At 42.6% G+C, this 20,763-nt stretch overlaps 1 protein-coding gene across 4 annotated transcripts in view; it reads left to right on the top strand.

Annotated features, from left to right (window-relative positions):
- Nucleotides 1-20,763, top strand: part of LOC117153763 (uncharacterized) — a 302,729-nt gene that overhangs the window by 237,313 nt on the left and 44,653 nt on the right. For all 4 annotated transcript variants that reach the window (XM_033328133.2, XM_076621483.1, XM_033328130.2 and 1 more), the window contains exon 13: nucleotides 13,714-13,839. In XM_033328133.2, coding sequence (XP_033184024.2) covers nucleotides 13,714-13,839 — 126 coding nt within the window. The remainder of the gene's footprint in view (nucleotides 1-13,713; nucleotides 13,840-20,763) is intronic.

Raw genomic sequence — 20,763 nt, 5'->3', positions numbered from 1 at the left:
CGAATCGAATCGAATCGAATCGAATCGACGTGTAGTTACTCGCATTTTGCCAGTCCAAATACAGGCCGGTCATTAAATCGAAATCGATGTTTCGGAAACGGAAGGTGTGGGCAATGTGGCGCAAGTATCATGACCAAGTAGGAGGGGCGTGCGGCTTGTTGCGGCGTAGGTACGTCTTGACGCGCGATCGGACCGGGCATCAGTGACTCTTTCTCTGCCGGCAGCATCCGATCGTTCTGAGGTCTCGCTCTCGTCTGAATCTCGCGGCTACGTGTGTGCTCGCGACCGATTACCAATCCCGTGATCGATTACCGAATCTGTGATCGATTGTCGAACTCGCGACGTATCAACCGATCGCACGACATGCGTGACCAACCGAACAGTTCTGTGCGTCAAGAACCGATCGTCGACACATCGATTTCTGGACCAAGAAAATTCAGAAGAAATTAATAGGGGTGAATCGTGGATGTTTTATTTGTTCGTAGTGACGTACTTATGTGTGAAACGAAGAGGATGTCTAATTACAAGGTTATTTTTCGGGGTGCGAGAATTTCCGCATCGAGAGAAGAGAAATAATTTTGATTAGTGATTGATTAATTGGTAAGATTGTCGATTATCTTTATGTTGATTGTATTTAGTAAATGACGATCGTGTTTATCTATGAATATTAGAAGAACGTGCTTACGGATAGTGGAGGTGGATGTTCGTTGAGAGGTATTCCATTCATTAATTTTAGCTAAGATATACCTGGTATGTTACGTATGTTGATACCAGGTGCGAAAACAAAGGGCAACATTGAATAAAATTTTAGACGTTGTCGACCGCGCTGTTAATATTTTATGCATTTATGCGCATCTATTTAAAGAACAGGAGAGTTGATACATATTTATAACCTAGATGATATACTTATGTATAAATGAGAGCAAAGGTACTCTCTTACTGACACTCACACCTTATGAGAGCAGCTTACTATTCTTCCAAATCGACGTCTTACTATGAAATACTTCTTTGAAGTCAGAGTTTAATGTTTCAATACCATTCAACCATATCTTATAAAGTATTTTCAAATGTTATAAACAGCTGTTCAAAAATTTCATATTTTTTTACAAGCAAAGAACTAAAATTTTTATTTTATGTCTTTAAATTATGTCGTAGACACATAAACAGTCTGCTCGTCGTAATACAAAATTTACCTCGATCTCACTTCACCCCACACCATGAAACCATCCACGTTTCCATAGTCTACGTGCAGACCCTTTCGTGTATTCACCTTTCTCCAACCCTGTTACCCAGTACCCCCCTTTCGATCAACGAAAGTAAAACCAAAAAGCGTGCCAGAGCCGGAGGGTAAAGAGTCAGGTGTGGAAGGGGTGGTTCACGAATCTGATGGAGATAACGATCGCGGCGCTCGGAGCAGCAAGTAGCTAGCAGGTACTCAAAATCGGCCTCGAACGAGAGAGAAGAGACCGGTCCGTAAACACTTGTACGCGACGTCCTACGGTGACTCGCAGAGGGCTTCCATGGCTCGGCATGTTCGAGACCACGCTGTGTGGTCCTCTTAAGGAGGCTGCGCGAAGTCCAGGGTACCGGACCAACAGCCACCCGAGCGACGAAAGGGGAGACACGATGGCAAAGAAGGGGAGGAACGAGGGTGGGGAGAAAGGTGGCAGCATGTGACCCCGAAGCGTCGTCCCGAGGAGACTCACCTCCTAAGGTGATTTACGTTTCGCCAATGGCGCCTTTTGTCTAGCCAGCCGGCTGTCAGACGTGTTTGATTTTCGCAATATATTATACGCTCGACGAATTATACTGCGCCCGGTCGCGGCCATAATTCAACGGCGACGAAGTGACGCGCGAAGCTGTTCGACGACGCGACCGATTCTGCGAACGAGCCAGGACCGGAAACGTCGTTCCCCACGCGCCACGATCGTGTCTGTCCCGACCGTTCCCACGACCACGTGGATAAATCCTCAGGGATTGAGCTTGTTTTGCTTGATTTTTGGCTGATGAACTATGTATATGGTGTCCTTTGTCCGGAGAAGATAGGAGATGACTGGGACGATCGGTGTGGGTGATGTCGCTTGGATGGAATTCAAATGCGATTGGAGTGGTACGATGGTCAAGTCGATGTTTATGTAGTAGCGAAATAGCAAGGATGGATCGCGTGTGAGAAACGGGGAAATGGTTGATTCTCGTGAGAAGATGTCGATTTCTCTATATTTTAATTCAGGGAAGACGTAACCATGCATTGGTTTTCCTAGGTGAAAACTTCCACGTGGCTGATTTCATTTGTTTCGTAATAACATAGCTGTCTTGTTACAACACTCCTCGGATGTAGACTAAACACGACAGAATCGTAGATACTTAGCATAAAATAATATTCGGCCAAGTCGTGATCGAGATCCTCCAGTTAAATTCATATGATAATATTATTTTCTTAGAAAATATTTTAAATCGAAATACTAAAACATTTTGATGTCCAATTTCGTCCAGCAATTCTATATCTAAAATAAATATTCCGGGATCCATCACATCCGCTGAAGCAGTATTTTTTTTATCGAATACAAATTTTAATCCGGTTTAGAGCATATTTGTATTGTACAGTTGACATATTTTAACTTCAATCTGTAACTCTGAATTTCTTTATATTAAATAGCTAATTTTACACGACAATCGTATGTCCAAAATAAATATTCGTCCGATATAAATAAAAAAATCTACTCTTATCCAAAAAAAATCGTCTACACGTTCTGAGCACCTTATTCTATATTCATCGAATTGCGAATCCTCCCCCCTATAGTTTTACGATGAAGCGTCGCGTAATTAAAACGCGATCGCCACTGTTTAGAGGCTTCTCGTGCGTCTGTCGCCTCTGCTTTTGTTTCCCATGGGAATCCCCACGAATTCTCGTGGAACAGCCGGATAATTAAAGAAGCACGCGAGGGCCAGACTAATTTCATCCGACGAACATCGTGCTACGATTCGAACAATGCCCTCTGCATCGACCGTAACTAGGAAACGCAGATAGCATATAAACGCGCGTTCCTTCGCGCGTAATTAGGCGCGTGCATCGCTGTTTGAAAGTGCTTGTCACGTTAAGTGGTTCTGTCGCGAGTCTTATCTTATCGGGGGTAGTAGAGATTGGTGAAACAACTACGTATCTCACTGTACGACACGTTTTTTGAAATTGCTTCTTCAACCTGGTTTTTTTCGGTTACAGTGTATATGTACTTAAGAAATTTTGGAGAAGTGGAAATAAGAGAGTTGAAATTGAGGTCCCGTTTTAAAGAATGCGGTTTCGAAGATACGTTTAGTTTGGTTAGGTTTCGTTGTGTGATTAAGATGTTGTAGAAAGGATATTTTTCCACGATATTTATGTTCAAGCCTAGCCATTTTATCATATTAGATTATCAAAAAATTCGAGGACGATTCTACGATGCCTAACAATGTTTCTACGGTATTATACAATCATACGTTACATCGAATACTTGAAACTCTTTCCAATAAGAATAAAAATTCATCTGGAAGAAATTCGAGATGGAAACTTCGTTCGAATCGTCAACAATACATTTTTCCTACGAAGGATTGAAATGTTACATTTTTCCTACGTATATTCGATCGACTAACTGAACTTGTATTAAGAAAGAAATACAATTATAAATGACCAAAACTTAGTAGGTGATTAATATAATTAATTCTAACGATTATTCTCTAACGATTCTACTTCGAGAGGAAACGGGGATTCGCGACACGACAAATGGGATGCGAAGAGATCACGAACGTACCCGTTTTTCGAGAGTGAAACTGCGTTCGAAAGTCCGCGGCGCACGGCGAAACGAAAACTGATCTCGTACAAGGCGTCCTTTAATTGGTCACGTTCGATCCGCTTATCAGCGGGAACGCAGGATCGACGAAACCGAGTATCCCCTACAAAGTGTTCCCGTGGGAACGATCGTTAATTGTCCATAAAATGCACTCTCACCTGGCACTGTGCTAAAAGCAGAACCGTGTTCGCCACGGAAGAATCACGTATCCGCGAGAGGACAACGATCATCCGAAAGAAATAGCTCCTGCCCCGTTCCCCGCCCCTCTTCTGTCACTTTCTACCTTCGATAGTTTTTCAAGGGTGTCGATGAATCTTTCGTTAGCGATTACTACTATCCCAACTACACAAGTATTGCATGGAGTATCAAGGAAATAGGAAAGCTTCAGCCATAATACTTTTATTTTAAATAACGAGCTTTACAAGGGTCAATTTACGATACGGATGTTTGCAGCAACTAAGTAAATTAAGTAGCTTCGAGAAATTATTAATCGCTGCAAACTCTTGTAATCTTCTCAATGTATCCTTTTGCAATTAATTAATATCCTCTCGCAATTCCATCGGTAATTAATTCCCACCCTCTAGATTCGATTACCTAGATTAATTTCGCATTTGAATCTGGAGAATCGGAATTAATTAACAATCCGTAAGCTCGTGATTCGAACAAGCGTAAAAACTGGCAAGTGCCTTTCTCAGCCTAAAAAGTATGTCATTGTTTAGAATTATCTGTGTCCGTGGCAAGAAGAAGAGAAAAAAGAATTTATATAAGAAGAGGTAAATGCAGGAAAAGTAGGTAGTAAAAAGCGCGGTCGCATGTAAGATGGTAGAGGAATCGAGGGAACCGTTTAGCCAGTGTAAACATTTTATTACACGTCGGGGACGGTTGTATTCCCGCGAGCCGACCGAATGAATCGCGGCATTCCTCTCGGCGAGCGTTGCCGAGGATGAGAAGCCCCCTTTTCCTTCGCGTTCGAGAGCAAACAAACCGTGTATCTTTATTACAGTAATAACTATAATCTCGAGTCCCAGCGGAGAACCCTTCCTTCCATATACGATACACCCAGTCGTCGGCTCTCTTCCTCGAAACTGCGTAATCAGTTGCCGTCTACTTCACTGAAAGCAGCTCTCCTCACTTTGAATCACCTTAACCGACAGTACGGTAGGCAACCGTGGCTGAACACGCTCGCGACTTACACACGGAGGAACGCGCCACGTCGGTGTTCACTGTCATTAGAGGAGGGAACCGCGATTAGAGTTGAAATAGACTCCGGGCCTGATACAAACGACTCGCGATCAAATTGATTCGGTTGCAATTTCCGTGGGCTCCTTCTTCACTTCCAACCTTTCCTTTTCCCATCCTTTCGTGGCTTTCTTTCATGTAAATCCACCGACGATGCCTCGTAAGTGGCCCACCTTTTTGCCCTCGCCGCTTTGACAATTATCGCTGGTTAAGAAGTATGATTTAGGTTGACGATCCACGGTAGTGTTATCCGCCAAGATTTGTACGAGACTCGGATTATATGGATCCTCTTAACGGCCGGTATCTTTTTTTCCCCTACGTCTTTATGATCGCTGGTTACAAGTTACTTTGTAACGCGTTTCGCTTATTGCGATTCTTGTAAATATAAAAGACATTTCTGAATGAGTGGTACTTCCACTCAGAAGATTACATTCTGGACAAGAGTAAGTCGAGAAAGGAGGATAAAGTTCCTTCGTTCGACAACGAGCTTTTCAGAAAAATGTCAAGCTTGAAAATTCCTTGTGTACTTAATTATTAAAAAATCTTTCCATCTTTCCAATTCACTCTTACGCATAGAATACAGTAGTTGCGGCTATTCTTAAACACGCGTTCCAAGCATTCGAAGGATCGGTCGTATATCTTTTCGCAATAAGAAGAATCGCCACTTTCGTGCCAAAAAGGAAGGAGGCGAAACGTAAAGCACGCACATTCCACGTTCCAAAAAATTCCACCTTACGTTCTCAACAAGCTTGAGGCATCCGTAAAATCAAGCCCAGTGCCACACATCCACAAATCTCGGATCCCGAACAACCGTTTAAACATCGGAACGACCTCAGAAACGACAAGAGGCACTGAAAAAATATCATGGCGGTGCGGTACACCGACGCGCGGCAATCGGTGGAGGCTCGTTAATTTCACGGGAGGATTTACAAGCTAGTGAACGCCTACCGTGTGTGCGTATGATCATTCCGCGAGCCGGCAGCGTAAAACCCGCGCGACTAAGCTACGGTATTTTATACGGTGAATTTCATTGTGCTGTCCGCGTGAGAGAGGGTTGCAAAGGATAAGGGTGCGATATCCAAGGGATTTCGTTTCGCTCGTAGTGTCTCTCGTTAAGACATTCGCGCCTGTTAATGAGCTGGCGCGCTCGCAAGTAGCTTTAACGCGATCTGGTCGCCATACATGGCGCGGAAGCGACTGCTACTCTCATAAAATATGACGCGTATCTTCTTATTAGAAGTAAATTGTATCCTCATTACCTGGCGCGCTTCTAGCGCCGCTATCTCTTTCTCTATTCCCTCGTGGTTCTCCCGCCTTCCTTCGTGGCTCGTTTTCATTTTGTTTAATCGCGATCTGACTCGAGCAAGGCAACTAATCAGACCACCGTTTGCAATCAGATTCCACGGAATATTAATAGTCTGGATGCTCTTTCTAGGCTTGTCCCTGTGTCCACTGTCGCAGCGTCGATAACACGCAAAGTGGACGTTGGAATGTACCTAGTCCTGCTATAAATATTGGTATAAATATATCGAATAGCAATTTTAAGGATACAGGAATAATAGGAATTTATTAAGATCTATACACATGTCAATTTAATATTTATTTGAAATAAGGAACAGAAATTAACCGATGTTAGCTGAAATAGCTAGTCTGCTTTGATATAAATTTACAAACGATACTCGAGAATTCGCTCGGCCTGTAAACGAACAGTCTCTGTTCGATTCTTAAGAATTCGTCATAATAATGGCTTCAAAAAGTCCAAAATCTAATTAACGCACTTATACGGAGCGTGTACTGAGATGCAAAACTAACTATTACTATCATTATTAATTTCTATTATTTATACGACGATGCAAGATTTTTTAAGCAATCGTCGTTTAAAATGTCCGATAAAATGACAAAAATTATAAAAGGACGAGGTATATAGGATGTTGAGAAATTTTGAGAACTGCTTAGGTGAGAAAGTAAGTGAATATGTGGCTGTATTATTTAATAACAGATCGTTGAATAGAGAGGAAGATAGAGAAAAGGGATCACACGGAGAGATTTCACGAACACATATCACGGAGGATTATTTCACAGGAATGAATTGTGTTAGGCATAAGGTGGATAACGGTGATTGAAGTAATTCGTTGACGCGGATACGTAGGTCAATCGATCGTTATCAATCGACCCGATTCGTTAGCGCGTTTGGTGTATCGGTCTGGTGCTCGCGTAACGCTGCATTTAAATCACCAAGCTGCATACTTGTTGCCTGATAAAAATCAGCCGGTACATTGATCGCGGGTAATTTATGAGCTGCCGTGTTGGGCATACCAGAGCGCTTACATAATTTATGAAATCGTCGTATAATATCTGGCTAGTCCTCTGTTCGAACGTGTTGCGCCACAAAAAAACGCGTCCGCAGTCGCTTGTCTGTCACAGGATTTTCAGCCACGAGCCTTTCGCGAAAGATAAATCACCGTCAATCTTATACCGGGTCTTTGCAGATTTGATTATTTATTAGAATTCATAGACAGAGAATTATGGGCCATTGTATGCAAAGTAGACGTGCACCAAAATACTCCTCCGCGGTTCTGCTTAATTCCTGGTGTATTCTCGTACTACCTGTTCAGTGCGATATATGTAGATAATTTTAGAGCGATCATAAAATGTGAGATAGGAAGTCAGGGTATCTGAATCGTTCAGCGTCGAATATGTCAGAAACATGTCTATATCGTAAAGAAATAGAAACTTGATATACTACAATTTTAAAGTGTGTCTAAATGTCATCGCAATTCCTCTGAGTCCGTTATTTCCTTAACGCCTAGTAGCAAACCTTCGATGCCTAAAAAAGGACTATCGTTTGTATACGCTCATTAGCAAACGTAAATATTAACAAATGTCCATCATGATACTCTCGCATTTCTCACAACAAAAGCAACAAGAGCAGCTATCTTCACGAGTGCACCCTATCTAGAGCGCTCCACAGATTCGTCGGTCACCCACCATTAACATTACTCGAGACTAATTGGATGCTCCTTCGAACGACATTAGCGTACCACGCGTGTCGTATACATTACCACGCGTAACTTTAACCGTTCAAAAACATCGAGAGAAATGATCCTCGTCCGTGTACAAAATTGTTTCTCTCCTACGGGCGATCGGCCAAGTCCATTCAGAAGGATCGAGACGAATGTCGTCCGCCTCTCTTTCTCGATCGCCAACGAGAACGAGAATGAGCCTCTGGGCTGTGCGATTACTCATTGAAGACGTTGATTGCGGCTACGGCATACTTACCGAATCTCATCGTCGGCGGCCGAACGAAGCAATAAAACGCGCCCGGCTGAATTTCGACGTAGCTTCCTCATTTTTTCTCTCTCTCCATCTCCTTTTTTTTTGCGTTTCGCGCAGAGAAGCACTATTTTACAGCCTGTTAAAGGCCCGAGTAATTGTTCCATCGAGAACGAGCACTTGTCCCGGAGACTAATGGCTACTATTCGCTCGTCACATGCTGGATCGCTCTTCTCTCTCACGGTGTCGTCAATTTTCGACCCAAAACCACGACCATAGTCCTCTACAGCGAACTTTCGTTCGTTTCCTTGAATTCGACGTTATGCAACGTGTTTTTCGGACGTGTTACATGTAGCTGAGGAAAATAACACACTCTGTACTTTGCTTTCTACGTCGAAATTTCGGTATAATTGCGAGCAGGTTTTTTTGCGTTGTGTAATCGAAACTCTGCTGTTCTCTTTTCTTGGCTGAACTTTTTTTGTACCTTTCCGTGTTGTGCGAAGTATGTAGTGATAACACGATGCCTTGTCTTTAATGTATCTTAAATTCCTTGTTGAATTTCCCTGTCAGCCATTTGCGTCATTGTAACTTGATAAAGCGTTCGTACATTCAAGTTTCTTGTAGGTTGTCTGACTTAGTAGACATTCTCGTCACAGGGAATCGATTAAAACTCGTTCATCGATACTTTTCGTAGGCGTCCATGCATAATCAATACGGGAACTCCCACTGTTTTGCATTTCTCTCTGAAAGTGTTATGACACGATCCTTTGTAGCCACTTTGCCTGAATATTGATCAGCGAAACTTGTATAATTAAATTACGAATCGATTTTATCGATACAATAGACGTGCCAGACTGTTCTACAGTTATCTGTTTAATCATAGAGACTCGATCATAGAGACTGTTCCCGAGTTACAGAGACAAGATAACGTAACGTCAGTGTTGAGATACCTATAAATACGCGTTATAGAAGCGAGAGATGCGCTTTAATGTATCCGCCATTAATCCTCCGTATACTTACACGCCGTAGCTTCGTGTAAATAAACGTTAGCCTGCGTTAATCTCGCCTGACATCGGGCTGACCGATAGACCGATTGATGCGACTATCGATGCGAGAATCCAGCGAACTTTCAGCGACAGGGAGCCACCGATTCTCGCGTGGGTGACCCATCTCATGCTATTGATCCATGTTCCACCTCTGGGCACGGTTGCTTTAGTTACCGATCCCAGTCCTACCTACAGATCCAGTCGGTGTTTGTGCCTTGGAAAGATTAAAATGAAAAATCTGTTTGCGTTTTTTTTACTCATTTTCTCAGTACTTTCCTATACACGATATATTATGTATTAATTATTACGTATTTTGAACGATACAACAGCACGTTCGAACAACCAAGAATCATCTTCTATAATGAAAGCTTCGTATAACTCACGCTACGAAGTCAAAATGCTGATTCACTAGAGGTACGACGTGATATGCCACGCGCAATTGAAAATGCACGAACCTATTGTCCAATTATATAAACAAAACTAATTGCACTATGTAATCAGACATCGATTCTCATTCTTTCCCCTATCCCATTTATCTTTTATAAGATCAGCCCTATTTCAAAGCCCTTAACGAAACCAGCAATCATCCCTATAACAGAAACTCCATAGGGGTCATAAAATTATCGTCGAAAGCGAGGATCCTGGCCCGTAAACCCACTGAGCACCCCGAATGAGGATGAAAGGGAGATGAACACGAGCACCCTAGGGTCGATGATAAAAATTTGGGTCTCGATGGGTCTCCGAGCTAAGCGATCATGTTCCTGGTTCGACGTCCTTTCCATCTCGTCCACGCCACGAATGTGGGACGATAAAACGAGGCTCGCCCCAACAGCCAAATGAGGCGGCATCGTAAAACGCGCGTTTCGGGAAAGGTGCATCGAAGAAGGTCTTCATTCAGCTTGGTAACAAAGACCGCTTCGGTCGCTATGCGGAACGTATTCTATTTAAGAAACTATGTGCTTGCTATAAAACTTATCGGTGTGATCTTGACAATGAGCGCTTCATATAGAGCGCTTCATATAAAAGAACCGAGAACGTATTCTTGTTAGACACAGACGAATATATTCGGACCAGCGAAAAAGTTTATGGACTGGATCGTTTAGTCATTAACTTATTTGAAATCGATCTGCAACTAGAGGTTCATTCCTGTGAATAGATATTTTGAAATCTTGATAGCTTCCATTACTGTGCATTACTTTTTTATCTTAAAACCAACACCACTTTGTAATTTCATACAATATTTTCTGCAATACTACTTCTGCGTGATCCTATTTCTCTGACCAGTTTCTTCGGTACTGTCTGATAATGATAACACGAATTCCTTCACGTGACGCATATGATGCGTCACTGATTGCATTGAGTAGACATTATACGATGCACACGGTGCGTCAGCAATTTCAGCAAATTCACTTAACCAATATATCTTTGCGGTATCTGTCGTCGAATTATTGACTTTTAACTGAACTGTTTCTTGGAAATGAAACATCGATCGTGTCAGTATTTATGTAACGAGATTAAGAAATCACCAAAAAGCGAAGTTTATTCAATTGGTTTGTGAGAGGCTCGTTTACGTTCACGAAGATATCAAAATTCATAATCCGCCGTTATCCACCAGAAACAGCAATTTCGCACGTTCCTCTCACTTACACCCTCTTCCACCCATCCGTCGTATTCTCAAACATCCAACACCCACGCGAATACGCACGATCCGAGACGCGGATCGCCAGCAGATCACGACCCCGTGATTTCGCGTGGAAGACAACTTTCGCAGGATGCCTGTAGCGTGCAGAAGGTGTCCATATTAATTCATGACGGCGCGTTATCGGGCATTCCTCGCTGACGATAGGATCGTCCATTCTCGTGAGAAGATGCGACGCAGGCGGAAGCGACGCGCGCCACGCTCGAATCTAAATACCTGTCAGCCGTGTGTTTACACGGCACGACGTGACCGCGCGATAACGCGCACGTCGTTTGCACACGCTTGCACCTGCACGCGCTTCCATCGTCGCAGTTTCATCGCATTTCGCGGCCCAGTAACCCGCATAACCTGCGCGCTTATGATCCAAGAAGTTTCCGCTTAATCCTTAAAAGGATGGGACAAAGTGTTCGTTTCTGTGAGACTCGGTTTCATAGCTTCAAGCTATCGACTGGTCGAAGAATAGCTAGAAGTCGAAGATTATTTTATTGGCGGTGAATGGAAACGGGAATTTATGTTTCTTGGATCTGATAGGTTGCTTGGATATTGTTTGTCCGTAAGGGACATAGGTTAAGAAATTTTTGCTTAAGTTTGGTTTCCTGAAATGTTGTAAGTTTTCCACTGTGAATTGTTTTGGTCTGCTTCAAGATCCGTGTCTATATTCGTGTAACTTATTAGACTTGTCGATTTTAAATATAATGGTTTATGAGAATAGGTTTGTAGGCTTGAAATATAGTATAGCATAGTTCAAGTTTCATCTGTATCGTAATTGTAGCAAGTGACTTACGGACGTACGTTGTCACGCTAGAATATTACGATATCCATATAGAAAGATCCATTAAACTTACGCAACGAAGTTACAAGAACAGCTATACTCCTCCAATTTTTATTAACGACAATACCATTAAGTATATAGCTGTAAGATCACGAAATTTCCTCGATCACGAGTATCTTAAACCTGGTTCATAAATCAAGAAATCCAAAAGCATCGGGACCTGCAGTAGTCGCTAACATTCTCGTTCGTTACTTTCTACTCGATCCTCGTCCCTCGCTCCTCCATGATCCATCTGTGGGTAACCATCCTTCAGCCGGTCGGTCGCAATTACCGGCACACTTTTTCAAACGACCAGCCAAATCTCGGCGAATTAATCCCACTCGCGGCGTTCCTCTCGCGCGTCCACGCCTCTGTCCGATCGTCGCCCGCCTAACGCGGCCCAGTGACCCGAAAAACCAAACTTTGCTCGTGATCTGACACGTTTTGTGGTCCTTCCACGGACAAACTAGCTGGCTTCCTTCGTTCAAGCTCCTCGACGTCGACAACGACGATGATAATCGCGAGGACGATCTCGCACTCCTCCTTCCACATGCTCTTCGTACTCGATCGGCACATTCTCTCTTCCAGCTGTTCCCGTTAATTATTCTCGCGGACTTTTCGCTCGCCGCCACGTCCAACCGCAACGACGAATCATTAATCACGCGTGACACGCCCGTACCAGCGATCTAATTATCGGCTAAAAGAGCACGCGGATACCCGTACCGAGCTGTTGCCCCGGGGATAACGCGTGCTCGGCAGGTGAATCTGATCTATCACCAAGAAACTGATTTTCCGTGCTGGAAAATCGAATCGATAAAGTTTTGTTTGGTCGAGTTGCGAAGAGAAGATGTTGCGTTGCTTCTCTGCTCTTTGATTTTCGTTTTTTCCTTTCCAGCAGAATAGGAAATAATTATGAGCTTTGCAAGGTGTCGAGGATAGAGTATAAGTAGAATAACAGCTGGCGCATTGATGGGATGACGAAGCGAAAATCAGATCTCTTCTGGTTAGTGAGAAGACTGTCTATTCGGTTAATCATGTACAACAGATTGCGTACTGCATGGAATTTTGGTAATATTTTGCGTCTACTGCATTTTATTTTCTTTATGCAAACTTTATGCAAACGAGTGGGGTTACGTTATTAACAGATTCTAAAGTGTTTAGAAAACTTATTCGCGATCATCGCCGACTTTTCATCCGTCGTCGTTGCGTAAATGCCTGGAATAAGAAAAAAATCGTACAATAAAATGAAAACGTCAAAATGGGTGAATCTTCCTTTCTCTCGTCTCGCTAATAAATTACTCGAATTTGGTACGAGATGTGTATTTATTGGAAGAACGCAGGAGCACGTAAAACAGACTAGCGTGTCGTGTGTTCAAACGTTTCACTCGAGGTGTACTATGACGTTCATAAATAACCAGACCTCCGCCGTCGAGCACGGAACAGCCACGATCGTTCTTAATTATTTAACGAATCCAGGCAGACGTTAATTACTCACTGTCCTGCCGCGTTAAATTCTCCAGTTACGTGCTAGAAGGTAGCAAATATTGCGCTTGGAGAAACTTTGACGATGCCAGTCATGAGTTTTGACTTGAAGTTTATCGCGCGCCGTGCACTCACTGTGTTACGTTGAAATGTTTAGCGATTACAACAAAACTGTTGGTACAATGGTACTGTGGTTTCAAGTTTTACGCAAAAGTTTTAAAGCAGGAGGTGATTTTCAGTTTTCTACTTTCTAAAAGATCGAAAAGAAAAGTAATTTAATCGATACCGGTCGATGATAAACAATTTGTCCATTTTATTAATAACATTGTATTGTTACAGGTACTATCCTGGTTCTGCAAGAAAGGCGACGACGTGCTATCGAAACACGCGCAACATTCTGCGACCAATCTGTCAGCGGCGCGACTTCACGAGAGAGAATTCGAGAAGTTCTACTTCACGTCGATGGTGAGTACCCTAGAATGCACGAATACACCTCTTCATTATTTTGATGATAGATAGGATACATAAATCGGTCGAGAAATACTGAAAAAGGGGAAAAAAGATTGTTAGAATCATTAAAGATAAGATTGAAAATTCAGTACTTTAATTAACTGATTAATAAACTGATCAAGCGAGATGGAAGTTAGAATTGTAATTTTGGAACATAAGCGAAAGTCTGAGTATATATCTACGAAAGCTTCGACTTGAGCGCTACGCTAACTGTTTCAAATAATGGGATCGAAAGCAAGTCAAGATCGGCCCATATATGTCCCGAGATTTCACTTTTTTCACGTCTCATCGAGTCTTTCGTCACGGTTCGATACCGAAGAAATCCCGAGGAGAGTCGGCCGAAATGACTGAAAGATAATAAAAGGCTTCTTTGTGGCCGGTTGCAAATATCACCGCCAGTTTCGCAAACTTCCTCCTTTGCTACTGGTCAAATCAATCGGAGAAAAAAAAAACGTGTTTCGTTTAACAAAAAAAAAAAAAAAAAAAAGAGAAAAAAGAAACAATAAAAGGATACAAGGAAGTGTATTAGCTTCGGCTTTAAAGGAAGGCGTAATAGGAATATTAGATGCTCCATAGATTAGATCGGATCAGAGATAGGGATTTCATTTAGACCGATAAACGTGTAACGATGACTTTCGGATTTCGTTGGACAGGAAAACTGCAAAAAATGGATCGAATGTACTTTAAGTAATTGTGCGTATCACTAGTGAATGTGATTTTGACGTAAGAACCTGTTCCAATTTGAAAGGAATATTTATTCTATTTTTTTCTAATTCATGGAACGCAGGGTAACGAATATATCAGGAAGGATCGAGAGTAAACAAAGATGTAAACATTAAAAAGAAAGTTAGAATGATCTATAGATCTTTACTATTTTACCGACAAGTATCCCGTCGATAATGTCATTCTTTTTTACATACTTCTTTAATAAAAGACATTTTCAACACAAAAACGTATGTTTTCTTATATTAGGCATACGCATATCGAATCAAAATGTAAAGAAATTCACAATGGGAAAGATCTTTAAATAAGATTTAAGGAAGCAAATTTCCATCTGTGGTTCAACAGATCTCGATCATGAAGGATCGGTAACTCGATTTCCTAGTAAGGTGGTGCCGCCTAGTGTCACCCACTCGAAGCATCTTCCTGCAATACCGACCGATAAACGCCGCGTAAATTGAACTACGTTAAGAAGCGCACGAGCTCGCTAATGGCAGCGATTATTTTTCTGCCGTGACTCGAGGGGATTGTTTAAATGGTTGGAATCTCATTTGCGCCCCGTAATGGTCAGATCGAATCGCGGCCATTAATTCGAAGACGCGAAAGCGCCTTGCCAGTAACTTTCGCAATTAGAAACGTATTCACGGAGAGTCGATTAGCCGGCGCAAACCTGAGTGGATTGCAATGTCTGGTCTTATCAATCGATCGTGCATGCCCGTGTCCGGCGACGACGCTTTCCGTTCGGTGATAACGGGGCCAACGCGACAACGTGACCTCCGCTTTCTGCGTTTCCCATTTTCTCGATAACCGATCGCAAAAGTGCCGGAGAACCTTGAATCGCAATTAAGTAAAGGTATACGGCAATGATCTATTCGGGCGACTTGTCGCCGCTTATCGGCGAACCTTTTATCGGTGAACGTAGCGTTGGCGAAACGGTATGTCGTTTGAAAACTTGAATGCAACGAGTTCCTCTATTATATACTGAACTGTTCGAACATTTTTCAATAGTTTCTTATTACTTTTGATAAATCGTAAAGTTCTTAGAATAAGTTTAAGCCTTTAGTATCCTTGGACGAGATATCTCGCGATACGTCATTTGTACGACACCATCGCGTGTGTGTTTTAATATTTAAAAATGAATCTCATCGCATGTAAAAATCTAATAAATAGGTCACACTCACGTGTTTCTATACATAACACCTATTTCTTCGGTGATAGGATATTTATCAGCACCGTAATCTGTGGAGCTTATCTTTTATCTTTCAACGTCCCCTTGCAAGATTATTAACGAAATAACTTTCCAAATGAATTTTCATACGTGCACGCGTATTTATTGGCTGATGTTAAGTAGATGCATCTGGACCAGCGGGGGGTGGCGCAATGGACGACGATCCCGCGTGTGAAGAGGTCCTATTTTCATCCACATCTCGAACCGGTCCACGTCCACCGGTACCTTTATCGTCGAATTAATTTACGATCATTTCGATTGATACGCTCTTTAACTGGACGTCTTGCAATTAACCGGACGCTCCAAATATCGGGTTGCTCGGTGCAACGCGGTGCGATGTAGCACCGATCGCTTAATAATAAATCGGCGATACGTTCCAGTTCCGTTCCACCGACCCAAATAAACGGTTTTCTCGATCGTCGTTGACAATTATGACAGGACCGTGTGGGCAGGGTGCCGATGGGGGTCATTGTGCCGTCGCGGCCAATAAAAAAACGTCCATGGCAGTTTGGATAATGATCCAACAACTTGCAACGACCACGTGAAACACGGATAATTGAAGTGGGTGCCATATGATTAATTAATGTGCTGCTCGTTCGTTCGGAATATACATCTCTCGCTTGTCCCTCGATCGCTCCCTGGTCGGATTAATTGAGCAACAACCGCTCCGGTGGTGTCTTTTTGCGCTTCGTGAACTTGGTTATCGCTCGGTGAAAGTCAAATTTAAATTAGTGAATTGACGGGCTCGAAGATCCTGTTTCATTTCCCATTTTCGTATTGGTCAGTTTCTTTTTTATAGATGTGCTTAAGGAGAATAAGCAGAGAGATATTCAGATTTGCAATGAGTACTCTTTGAATTTTAACTGTCTACTTTCGGGCACAAGTATCAACAAAATCATCGCGACTTGTACCTGTGTAATGGAATTAAAAAATCAATAAAAATCAATTAATTTAGCTTCTGAGGCACTCAAATCCTGCCCTGTCTCTAGGTCATGCAGCTCTTGCGTACCATTCGAAACCGATCGTGCTACCAGTTCTTTTCGCCATGTACAATCTGTTCTCACTTTCCGTGAGCGTGAATTTCTCCGAGATTCTTCAAGTGAAAGAGAACAAGACCTACCAATTACTAGCGACGTTTCTTTTTTACGAGTCGACCACAAGCAACCCTACGTTTTGTCGTATTGACGATCATTACCCGGAAGGTGGACGGTGTTTCCTCGAAGTACGAAGCGATGTCGCGCGCCGGAAGCCGCGTTCGGCCACGGCCATCGAGGTGAACAGCGTTCTGTTAACCCAATTACGTAGACGAAGAAGAGGAGGCGTCGCGATCGTGGCGTGAATAAGAACGAGACGTCTGCGGGCGTTTTAATAGGACGTACGTGAAATCACGATCACCGCTCCCGAAAGGAAATGTCCACACCTGAAAAAGAATCGTGATCCTCGAGCAAACACAGAATTCTCGCGAACGCCCGACGAAATTTTACCGCAACCGATCGTGAAAGTGGATGACATTTTTCTTTTCTTTGTGGCTTCCGGTGGAGAAATGTCATGGAGTCGGAATTGGTTCGTTTTTGTAATGGCGTGATTGAGTTTTGGGTAAGAGTGGTTTGTTGGAACTCGTTCGATGTATTGTTAGTTTAATTGGCTTTGTATGGAAGTAAAAGTGTGGCGTATTGTAAGATTTTATGGACCAATATCTTGTGTTCAGTTTCTTATGTACGGGTTCGAGGAATCTTAAATGCATCTTATGAAATAACTTTACGGCTGTCGATAATTTTAAAAGGACATCGTTTTCGCTATATTTTCGAAAGTACCGTAGCTTTGATATCCAACTAAACACGGAATTTGTTCGAATTTTTCATTGTTTGATAAAAATTCATAATGTATACCTCACAATCGATCTTTTAGAATAATATTTCTGTTCAAACATCTCAACCTCGCAAATATTTGAAATTCAATCTCTCCGTACAATGAACAGGCACTTAGGCTCAAAGAAATTTTAGCGTGAAGAAGATAAGAATCTTGTTTGGGCGATCACCTCGAGGAGCTCGGCTTTCTAGCATATTCTCGTCGATATGATCGCGAGGAACGATGATTGCGACGCGTTATATCCGGTGGAGAGTGGACGCGTGTCGCGAATCGCGATCGGGAAATCGTTTCGAAAACTCGATTGCAACACACCAAATCGGTACAAGGCGGTCATGCTCGTTAGCCCCGGCGTTTAATTCGCCGCTCGCCACCCTGGAAATTGCGAATCTCGCGCAAGCTTCGGCCTCGAGCCTCCTCGGGCCTGTTCAATTAAGACGCGCGAGCAACGCTGCTAATTAGCCAATAAATATGGAAACGCACGGCGAGCCTCGCCTCGTGTGCGTGTTAATTGAATGATTAAAATGTTAATCGGCTCTCTCGAACCGGAGTGGTCGCTTTTTCGTTTCGTTCGGATGACACCTATTTGTTTCGCCTTCTTACGAGCGTATTCGATGAATCTGCTATGTGGTCGTTTACAAGTTTAGCAACGTTCAAGTAAGAACAAGATACATCTGGAAGATTTAAAAAAAAAGTACATTTTGATGAAGAGTTTATTTGAAAACTTCATTATGTACGTTTATCTTGTTTCGTTGAGATATAGATTGTCGAGTACTATTAAAACGTTCGACGATAAATAGCCACATAATTCAATGTTGAAATACATCTTTAAATTTCCTCGCCGTGTAAAGCTCAGCGATTTTCTCGACCCTCGTAGCCCCAATTTTCACTGTAATATATCGCGTTTAATGCCTCCGCGAGCCCATTCGTTTCGAATAATCGATCCTCTGCTTTGTATTCAAATTGAAAAATATTCCGCTCGCTGACGACGAGTGATCACCGAGCAATTCAATTGGCCGCCTTATCTAAGAGCGAGGCTGCACCCGCGAAATTAGGGGTCCGCCCGCGTTTCGTCAACCCTGAATTTTATTAGTTCTACCCTCCAGGAGTTCGTGGCTGGTGGTGCGAAAAGCTTAATCGCCTAATCGAGCTCCGATCCACGCGCAACGCCCATCGAAAATTCGACGGATTCGCTGGTTCGAGGGATAAAGATACATATATCCCTCTTGAAAACCAACGCAACATCTGTCGTGGCGATTTTCTCTTACGTTAGTAATATCGTTGAGATCTTGATTATCCCGAGTGAGAAAATTCAGATGAAAAATATTTCGTAACTGGCCATCTTTGCAGAAAAAAGCGATAACTTTGTAACTTCTTCAAACACGTATTTCGTCAAATACTCAGGAAATTATGGAGAAAGATTGTACCTGTATATTTTCTCTTAAATGACACGAAACATCACATCGTTGTTAAGAAAAGAAAAAGGACGAAAGACAAGGAACAAATTGCCTATCACAGGCTAAATGGCTTGCACTTCTCTCGAGATCAGAAAAACTGAGAAAAAAAAAGCGAATACGCATTTGCCTGGATAAAGCGGCGCATCTGGAGAACGAGAATTCCACGCGAGCCGAGCCGATCGAAGAACGGTGCAACAAGATGCATTAACCCATTAGTGCTCGAGTATGCATGCGAGTGAATCGTCTGACAGAGATGAAGCTACTTCTTGTTACGCATAGCTGGCCGTACGTAGCGTAGGTGTAACGCGAAAAAATAAAGCGCGAATGCACTTCGACTGATATGTGGGTTAATCGACGGGCAAAGTGGAACGATGCTACCTGGTGCCTTCTCGTTAAGAGGTGGGCTGAGTCTTCCGGGTCTTCCTGTTCATTTTTCTGGGCTAACTCTTTCAGTTCTGTAAAGTGCGCTGGGTTTGATTTCCATATATTTTGGAAAATATCTAAAAAAGTCATAAATGGATATTTATACAAATTCATATCTTAATGGATACAGTTAAAAGATTGGGAAATGAGATGAGAAAAATATGATTCTTCTAAATATTATAACGATTGTATTGACCATTTATATCTTTCAAATTCTCAATAAATGCAGGAAGACCGTAGTCTAGTTATAAATTGATAATTATTTGTGTCGTAATATCGCGAAATGATTATAACTCCGGCCACAAAACATTAACAGAAGATATCCACACGAGAGATATCTATAACGACCGAAGAATTAAATGCTCGCGCTATGAAATTAATTAAGCTATTAATTAAACCAGATTATGAGACGGCTTAATCTAAAAAGGAAATCGCAGATATCTAAAATTAAAGGAAACTGCTGTGAAAGTAACTCTCGTCAAGTAACTCAATCATGATCGATAGATGGGCGTTATTAATTCACTGTAACTGTCCATAAAACAAATCACCAGGGCACCGCGCGTCGCAGAAAAAGACCGATTGCATCCAGTTATACGGGACAGAACGCGTTTCTGGCAAAAAACCAAACTACGCTAACGACGCGCTCAACCCAAATATGAGAATTCCGAGCGGATCGGGGCGCGAGACAAGCCGAGATAAATCCACGTACAAGGTATTCCAAGGTCTTCCCTTTTCTTACACGCTAAGCTCACCGTGACCCGTTACATTTACGGGGCGGAAGGCGTGGCGTTTTACGGTTTCCTCGTAGAAGAGACGTCGCGTCGGGGGTAATCGCTAAAGCTCGATTGCATAACGCGATATCAACGTCGCCTATTCGAAGGAAACGTCGTGACGCGCCATAAACGACATCACATTCCTCTTTTACGCCTTTTTTGTCTTTTTTTACTATTTTGTTCTTTTCTGTGCCCCTTCTCTCTTTCTTGCACGAAGGCTGCACGAACATCCGAGAAGTTTTGCAATTGTCATGTCGCGAGAATACGGTTTCGTTAAAATGGCTCTCACGTTCTCTGAAGAACAATGAGCATCGCGGAATGAATTGATGCGACTCTCGTCACGGACCGATCCTCCGCAGGCAGACGATTACGCGATACAGTAGCATGAGATTTAATTCGAACGACGTTTGGT

The sequence above is a fragment of the Bombus vancouverensis genome, chromosome 1 (assembly GCF_051014615.1).
Source record: "Bombus vancouverensis nearcticus chromosome 1, iyBomVanc1_principal, whole genome shotgun sequence".
NCBI lineage: Eukaryota > Metazoa > Arthropoda > Insecta > Hymenoptera > Apidae > Bombus > Bombus vancouverensis.
Note: the sequence above shows the minus strand (reverse complement) of the source record. Positions and strands in the feature narration are given on the sequence as shown.